This window comes from Rutidosis leptorrhynchoides, unplaced genomic scaffold (genome assembly GCF_046630445.1).
Source record: "Rutidosis leptorrhynchoides isolate AG116_Rl617_1_P2 unplaced genomic scaffold, CSIRO_AGI_Rlap_v1 contig393, whole genome shotgun sequence".
Classification (NCBI taxonomy): domain Eukaryota; kingdom Viridiplantae; phylum Streptophyta; class Magnoliopsida; order Asterales; family Asteraceae; genus Rutidosis; species Rutidosis leptorrhynchoides.
The window spans coordinates 2,905-12,512 of NW_027266628.1; the positions used below are offsets into that span (position 1 = coordinate 2,905).

The 9,608-nt window shown below is 45.3% G+C and overlaps 1 protein-coding gene across 1 annotated transcript; it reads left to right on the forward strand.

Annotated features, from left to right (window-relative positions):
* Window positions 1-4,516: 4,516 nt before the first annotated feature.
* LOC139883411 (uncharacterized) lies at window positions 4,517-5,348 on the forward strand. Its single transcript, XM_071867589.1, has 2 exons — window positions 4,517-5,061; window positions 5,135-5,348. Exons 1-2 carry the CDS (start codon window positions 4,517-4,519, stop codon window positions 5,346-5,348), a joined length of 759 nt encoding a protein of 252 aa, XP_071723690.1.
* Window positions 5,349-9,608: the final 4,260 nt, after the last annotated feature.

Genomic DNA, 9,608 nt, shown 5'->3' on the forward strand with positions numbered 1-9,608 from the left:
ATCACCTACTTGATTTAGCAGTAACTGTAATTAACATGTATATAAAAATCTATCATGACAACGTGAAGCTTGATTTTGTATATTGTTAACTGCTCTATTTAAGTATCTTGCCTTATCAAAGTTTCTTGGTGTTCATGGATGTTTTGTTTGGAGTTCTAACGTTAATGTTTTAGTGGTTATATGATGATGTGAAATTTAAGGGCTAAGGGACATTAAGTCGATACATAAGGGACAAACGATCAGAATCTTGAATTTTACCCCCTCTTTCTATTTATGAACACCTTTATACTCGAATTTATAGGTAATTTTTTTTTCAGGTCATCGAGACGTTCTAGTATCAGAGACATCGGGCCACTTGCACGTTCAACAAGATCGTGAGCAATCCTATTTAGTTTTGAATCCACTCTTGATACGATAAGATATCTTTCCTTCAACCCTTGAATTTCACTATTTGATTCCACTTTAAAAGAACCTTCTTGACGAAAAATACGAACACTCGCGATTTTACCTTAAACTTTTTATCTCTTGTGACGCTGTACATTATGCTATTCATTATGCTGTTCCGTGCAACGTCATTGTCGGTGTAGAAAACCACCTTTTGTGTTCGAAGATATGGGTCTGCTTGCAAGATTTCTTCGAACATTTTCATTGACTCGTATATCGCTATGAGTTCCCCCATGTTAGTGTATAAGATATTTGAATACATGCTATCGACCTCAGGTTCCTTGAAGTGATCTTCATTTCTCACCGTCTTTGAAAATCCACGAACCCACGACTTTTCCATGTCCACCTTAAGACACCACAAACGAATAACTTATTATCCACAGTGTTTGCATCCGTTACCATGAATATGTCTCCTGCATTCTTACAATAGATTCATTGTATCTAATGGCATTCGGTTGATTCATTGTATCAAATCTAAAATTTGTTCATGGTCGAAGCTAGCTAGCTAGGAAGATTTCCTACGAACACATTCAAGTTATTTGCATTTTTTTCATCCCTGCAAATTGTTTCACCGATCCTTCGCATTTCCTAGCTCCGCCACTACCAACATGTATGACGATCAATTGAATTTATTCAATTGTTCACATTGCACATATACCAACATTGATACTATGTTAAAACTAAAATTGTCTTTCAATTCATAAACTAGTTCATGACAATGTTATGGAAGTTCATGCTCAAGCGTACTACCGCACATTGAAATCTAATGTCGATCTTTTGCACATAATGCAAATAGGTTTGACTTTGTCCGACAAAAAGGGGATTTACCCGGTCGGAGACCTCCTCCTTCATTTGGGATTTAAACTTCAAGGATTTTGATACACAGAGTGACTATTATGTACCAAAGTCGGTGCAAATGCATGCTGTAAAATTGTGGTTTTGACTTCTATAAGAACCGTAGGGAAGGGATTGAGTCGTTGAAATTTGCGAAACTACCGATGTGTTAGGGATTGGTGGGGAATGACAGTATGCTAGATCAAATTCAAGGGAGGTTACGACTTTTGCTATCTAGTTAAAATATAGACCCGAAGTCCCCTGCCTAAAGATCTTGAGACATTTCTATGTGCTGTTAAAACATTGTTCGGTCGAAGAATTTACGACATCATGACCATAGCTTCGAAATACCATTTCAAGGTTGGCGGTTTAAATTTTGTTGCTGATCAATTAAAAGTTGATCGCATAACCAGGAGCAGCCACATGACAGATTCAAATAGTTTATTGACTATGCAACTTTTTCAAAAAATGGGTGGAGATAATTTTAACGTTTCTGGCAGCAAAGCTTTTATTGATGTTTTTATAAACAAGTTAAGTCTTAAAAGAAAAGCGAACCAATAGGGTTCAGGTGGGAGTCTAGTTAAAATCTTATAGGTTCAGGTGCGTAAGAGTTTTACAAGGGGGTATTGGTTTAGAATTATAATAATAGGTTTAGGGATAGTATTTAGTCAGAATTGAAAGGAAAATGTATTTGAAGGAAAATATTTATGAAGGGTTAATATAGTAGTCCTTTATATGGTTTTTTATTTTACTCACCGATTCTTACTCCTCGTTTATATATATATATATATAGGTAGTCGTTACACGTTTCCTAATAGTAAGACATCCTAGATGATTTTTTAGACTTGCATTTAGAATTACTGGTAGAGTGTAGATACATAAGATGGAAAGACATATAAGACACAATAGAAGGACTTGATGCTAACTTGGCTGAAATACTTGTAAGGGGTTTTGGAGTAAGATGGGATGACGTTGATGGTCTGACCGAAGCCAAAAGCTTCTAAAGGAGGTTATTGTTCTTATTTTGTGAATGCTTGTATATTTTCTCTTCTTGAAAAATTAATTATGAATTTACTAGAATGCATGCAAAGCGCGTGCACACTTCCTTGTTGTCATCCGAGATAGATATCCAGTTACTTTAGTTCAGGGCTGTGTTAGTGTAGATGGCACACAAAAAATTATGATGCTTCTAGCAACTACTAAATTTCCTTGGGACATATGACGAGAGGCTCTCGGTTTTATTTGGTCGAAATTTTCTACCCATTTATCAATTAATTTCTTTGATTTATTGTTCTACAATTGTCTAATTTTGAAAGTATATAATATGATATTATAATTTATAAATAAAAATAATGAGATGTTAACCAATTAACCAGAGCGTGGCTCAATGGTTAAGGTATTTCTTAACACTCTCTGTCTCACTAAACACTCTCACTAAAAAACCATACTAGCCTCCTCCTCCTTCCCTGCCGCACTGCCCCTCCTCTGCCGGCAGGGAGGGCCCCTCTTTTCCATTTTTTTGGTCAGTCCCTCTCCTTCTCCTCTTCTCCTCAGATATGATTTTCTTCTCCTCTTTTCGGTTGATTTCCCCTCCTCTCCTTGTGTGTGCCGGTGGCTGCTGGTCGGGGAAATTTTTGGCTGGTGTGGTGATGGTTTGGCTTTAGTGGTTGGCGTGGATGGGTTTTTCAGGGCGTGGATCTCCTCATTCAGATCGACCGACGCGGGCACAATACTTTTGTGTCCTTTTTGGAACGGAGGTGAACATCAATAGCCGGACCGGAAACGGGAAACCCGGTCCAACTAATCGCGGATTAGGGAGGTGATTAATTAGTTATAACCGGTAACCGGGTTCCCGGTCTTAGTTAAAACCGGAAACCGGGTTCCCGGTCTTAGTTAAAACCGGAAACCGGATTGCCGGTCTTAGTTAAAACCGGTATTGGGGTTGCCGGTTTTAACTAAAACCGGAAACCGTTCCGGTTTTAGTTAAAACCGGCAACCCCAATACCGGTTTTAATTAAAACCGGCAATCCGGTTTTAATTAAAACCGGCAATCCGGTTTCCGGTTTTAGTTAAAACCGGCAACCCCAATACCGGTTTTAATTAAAACCGGCAATCCGGTTTCCGGTTTTAGTTAAAACCGGCAACCCCAATACCGGTTTTAATTAAAACCGGCAATCCGGTTTCCGGTTTTAACTAAGACCGGTAATGGGATTTCCGTTTAAATTTCTATATAAAAACCTTTGCCACCTTAATTCTTCCGCATAATATTTTCACTTCTTCTCTCATTCATAATTCTCCCGCATTAAATTTTTTTCTTCTTCTCTCGTCAGTAAAGGAGATTTTTTTTTAATTTATTTATAATATTAATTTATTTATTTTATAAATATGTCTTCGGACCGGACATCCGTTCCCACACACGGATTCGTTGCGCCCCAGCGGAGATCACTGCTGCAGAGGCTCGGGAGTCGAGTGTTCGGTAGCGTTAGACGACGCAGAGAGCGATCACCCGAGGAACCTCCGCCTGTTGTACCTCCTCCTCCGGCAACAGCCGCTCGTCATTCCGTATCGGATTTTAGGGCCGGACCCTCTCGTCCGGCAGGACCCCTTCGCGAGGGACAGGGTAGTAGCAGACCTCACGGAATACGGGGAAACGCCTCATCGTACGATGATTACATCGTCCCACCAGCAGGAGGCTATCATGTGTTCAGCAACATGGATGGGCCTAATGAGATAACAAACCGCCGCATTCCTAGTGCTGCCGAATTATACAATGGGGACCCTAATAATATAAAGCTGGGAACACATTTTTCTAACAAGGACGAGCTTCAAGGTGCGGTAGCGATCTGGTCTACCAGGCGGGGAAGAGAATTTCGCACGACGAAGTCAGACAGGACAACATGGGCTGCAGAATGCGTCAATCGTCCAAACACACGTTCTAACGAGCCGCATGACGGTATTATATGCAACTGGAAGATCCGGGCTTCGTTCAAGAGCGAATATCGCACGTGGCAGATTACTATGTGGTGCGACGGGCACAATTGTGAAGGAGCGGAGAACGAACGTGAAGACAGGAATATTTTGCAAGCTCACGTCGCCCACGTCATAATGGGAAAGATTCGCGACCGTCCAAATTACCCAATCAAGTCAATAGTCGAGGACTGCGAAGCAGCATTCGGATGTAAAATTGGGAGGAAAAAAGCTTGGGAGGAAAAAAGCTTGGGACGGTAAGCGAGTGGCAATGAACCATGTGTATGGAGACTGGGAGACAAATTTCCGCCAACTTCCCGGCTACATGAGAGCACTTCAAAACTGTCGAGATGGGACCGCGGTGCAATGGAAGTTCAAGAAGGAGGACGAGACTGTGCACAGCGGTCGGAAGATTTTCAGGTACCAACGCATGTTTACCGAGCACAATAATAAGAATTTTACTCCGTACACTGATTACTGTTATTCATCCAGTTACGTATTTTGGCATTTCGGTGCCACGAGAACCACTTTTCAACACAGCCACCCTGTAGTTACTGTCGACGCAACGCATCTTCGTGGGTCGTACAAGGGTAAGGCGATTGTAGCGGTCGTGAAGACGGCCAACGACAGAGTCGTTCCGGTCGCATATGCGATCATAGACGAGGAGTCGGCCCACAACTGGTATTGGTTCTTAAAGTACCTGAAAGTTTACGTTCTACAAGACACTTTCACATGCATCATCTCTGATCGTAATTCGGGCATCCTGTCGGCTATTGCCAAGCTCGATTCCAAATTTCCAAACTGGGGAGTTCACAGGTTCTGTTGACAACACTTTAATTGTAGTTCCAAGTTCAAATTAATCCGTTAATTAATTCTCGATTCCAGACAGGTACTGTATGGAGCACATTCGTGCAAATTTGCTGTCAAGCGTACCGAAGAAGAAAGGATTGTACGCCTTATCTTGGAAAATTGGTACCGAGTTGGATGAGGCAAAGTATGCGCAAGCATGGGCAGAACTCACAGAATCGAGTCAGGCTGCAGCAACGTACCTACAACGTATTCCCTTAGAGAAATGGACATTGATTCTGGACGGATTCCATTGATGGGGAACAACCACATCGAACGACGTCGAGAGTTATAATAACGTTCTCAGAGGCGACCGCTTCTTGCCCATCAGGGCGTTCGTTCAGGCGACGCATGCGAAAGCCATGGCGATATTTGCGGACGAACTATCGAAAATCGGGAGATACAGATATGCTCTTGCACCAAAGCCTATGGAAAAGTTCGACGCAGACAGACTTCATTGCAGACGGTACGATGTGTCGATATATCCAAATGCTCCCGGCCGTACGTTCAGAGTCACATCTCCGCCATTGCGTTACGGGATTGCAGGCGAAGAGCATGCGGTTCAATTTGATATGGGTTCGTGCACATGCTTACGTTGGAACACGTACATGATACCTTGCTCTCATGCGATGGAAGTTGCCAAGGTACTCCGCGTCCGCCCCCTCGACCTGGTCCACCGTTGCTACACCAGGGATGGTTGGAGATTACAGTTCAGCGGTGTTTTCGCACCTCTGCCAAATCATTGGCCCGAATCCGATTTTTTACTCCTGCCAGACGACACTCGCATGGTACATCATACCGGTCGTGGACGCAGAAGAATAAATAGACGACATCGTGGCTCGAGGGACTACCTGAACATGACCGGTAGAAGACCCCGAGGGTGTAGTAATTGCAACGGCAGAGACCACGACAGAAGGAAATGCCCGTTCAGTCATACACCGGCGGATAGGCTGCTGTTGAACATGTTGTACGACCCCTACGGGCTTCATGGAAACGACCCTGTCGGTGATGCGCACTACGATGACGATAGTGATGATCTCGACTACAATGACGGCGACAACGACGACGAGGACGACGACGATGAGGACGACGACAACGTTGAAGATGATGACGATGTACAAGATGAACAGTAGGACTAAGATACATATAATGTTAAATATTAGAGCTCTTAAAAAAACACTACGTTCGCACGTTGATGTCTACATCATAAATAAAACAATTAGATAAGATTAGTCTACTACAATTCAATCTCATCCGGCGCCATAATATAACCAACTGGTCCTTTTCCTGCTCTCTCCGCGACCGATGCGATCCTGTCGCCGCAACTCCGGCTCCGCTGTAGATGGTTTGCCACGCTCAGTGGGGGCATCTCCTCCGACGCCCAAACTTATATCTACATCTCCACCCACTTGGTCAGGAGTCTGTTGCAGCTGCTGGAGGTCACTGAAAAAACCAGTGACAAAATCGTACTGCGTAGGTTCTGCAGTCGGAAGCGGACCTGTATCCGTCATGGAGACTGGGAGCTGTTCAAATGGAGAGGCGTGATCAGTAAGGTCATAGGTAGTGAACTCCGCGGCGGTCAGTAGATCCGTGAAGCCCATCGACGAATTACCAGTGTCATCGACGTCAAATGTCTGTGACTCTGGCACTCGCGCATGACCGCCACCATGATGAGATGATGCAGAATGTCTAGATGAAGAACCACTGCGATGGGAGGATCCAGCGGGACGAGAGGTACCAGCCCTGAAATCAGATACGGAATGGCGGGCGGCTGCTGCCGGAGGCGGACGAGCTGCAGCCGGAGGAGGAGGTACCTCAGGCGATCGCCGTCTGCCTCGTCTGCCGCTACCCAAGACTCGACTCCCCAGCCTCTGCAGCAGTGATCTCCGCTGCGGAGCAACGTAACCCTGGGTTGGATCGGCGTGGGAGACGCTCTGGCTCGCGACCGCTGCCTCCTCCTGTATAGGCAAACCTGTCGCCTCCATCAAATCCTGTATCCCTGACGATATATGACCGAATCGCTGGGAACATTCGTGGTGATATTCATTGCTCCCGTACTCGTCACGGTAATCGTTTACCTGATACATCAGTCGGCTCAACCCGTGGCTCTGCAAACAAATACATCACAAATAATGGATCAATATAGGGCAGTAATTACGAAGACAATGAAATAATAAATAACACATAAACAATAATAAATCTTACTTACCAATGCATTCACCGAATCCGTGTGGCCGTGGTAACCACCTCTTCCTGGGTCACGACCGGGCTGTTGAACGAATTGTACGGTCCTGTCAACGTACCACCCTCTGTATACATCCACAACGGTTGGGTTAGTGGTATGCGGACCCTCAACGACATGGTTGGCCTGATCGTGCCAATGATGGACGTGGTATTCATGAACACGTTCCCAGTCCACAACGTGACATGATCTCTTCATCTGGTGCAGCCTCTCAGTCCCCGCCTGATTCAGAGGGGCATCCGACACATGTTGCATGCGACCGAACTGTCGCATGACTCTGTCGGGATAGTGGCCCTCCACTACATAGAAATAGTGGAGGTACGTCCTCGACATCCAAATGTCCTCTCCTTGACGGCAGCCGGCCGGTAGAACGAGAATATGTTCGGCGTAGGGAGTCCACACGAACTGAGACGCGACGACGAAAGTAACTGTTAGAAAAAACGTTATATTTTAGAAAAACAACATTCGAACAGGTTTCAAAAATACCTGGGACGGAGTCATCAGAGACAACTGATCTCTGTACGCCACGAGGGAGTGGCTTGTAATGTTCGTCCTGGACAGAGGCCTCGTCCACTTGCGTGAATTAGAAGTTAGTAATTTTGGCATAAAATGTATGGTCACGATCATAAATAATTCATGAATTTAAATCGACGCGAACTTACTGTGCTGCAAGTGGGGACTCTTCCGGCGGCTCCTGTCCTCGACGAAACCTCGGCCGCACCTTAGTAATCCTCGTCCATGCCCATGACTGGACGAGTAGCCCGCAAATATTAGAATATTGCTCACCGGAGCGGGCCGAATCGCATAGTGCGCGATACGTATATGAGAGCACGGCGCTGCCCCAGCTCAAACAACCGCATGTCGCTGGGTCCTCTAGGAGGCGAAGTACCATCAGATCGATCTTGTTCTGGCTACGATCGGGGAAAAAGCAACCATCAAGCAAGAATGCCAGGTGGCATCGCGCCCTCTGCAGCGCCTCCTACAATGTAGTAACTACATGGTCGCGATGGCGCTCCAGGTGGGCCTTAATGCTAGAGAGTTTGATGCCGGTCTTGGAAATCTTCGCCGGCACGAAGCCCGTCGATGTCGGCCGGATACGCCTCGGTACCGGTGACGGGCGCACCGTCGACCCGTAATCCTAGCAGCACCTCCACGTCCTGTAGGGTGATGGAGGCCTCGCCTATGGATAGGTGGAAGGTATGGGTCTCGGGCCTCCATCGTTCGGCGAGTGCGGTGAGAAGATGATGGTCGTACGGCATGAATCCTATCTTCGAGACCAATCCGAAGCCCATCATATCTATATATGCCATGACCTCTGGTATGCGATAGGCGTCGTCACGCATGCACTCCCAGAAGAAAGCATCCGCTCTCCTCACGATCAACGGACTGTCGTGGACCTCCGGTGACGAATAAATGTCACGTGATCTGTGCTGCGGCTGAAACCACAGTACATCGGGCACGTTAGGTCCCTGCGTAATCCAGGAAGATCTGGCCGCCATAGTATGAAAAAAAATTGAAAATTGAAATTAGTCCTCTAAAATTAATCTACGTATCTTATAAATAAATAACTGGGAAGTGCGTAAGATTTTATCTAAATTATTTCCGAAAATTTTAAAATAGTTTCGGACAGATCGGTTTGACCTAAAACGACACGGTTTGACTTAAAACCTGATTTCCGGTACACAGTCTTAATTAAAATCGGCAATCCGGTTCACTGTCTGGCCAAAAAACGGTCGGTTTCACAAAAAACGACACGGTTTGACTTAAAACCGAAACCGGATTTTCGGATTTAATTAAAACCGGTCCGGAATCACTTAAAACCGGTCCGGAATCACTAAAAACCGGTCCGGAAATAACTAAAACCGGTCCGGAAATAACTAAAACCGGTCCGGAATTATTTAAAACCGGTCCGGAATCACTTAAAACCGGTCCGGAATTACTTAAAATCGGTCCGGAATTAATTAAAACCGGTCCGGAATTAACTAAAACCGGTCCGGAATTATTTAAAACCGGTCCGGTTAACAGTTTTTTAAAAACCGGTTCAGAAGTTTGGACCGAGAACCGGGTCGCCGGTTTAATCCAAAACCGGAAACCGGACACCCGGTTTTAATTAAAACCGGTAGTGCCGAAACCGGTTTTAATTAAAACCGGGTGTCCGGTTTCCGGTTTTGGATTAAACCGGCGACCCGGTTCCTGGTCCAAACTTCATCTTCAACCTCCCGACCTTCTCTCTCCCCGACGCCGTCCGTCTCGCTGCCCAACCTCCGTTCCGGCG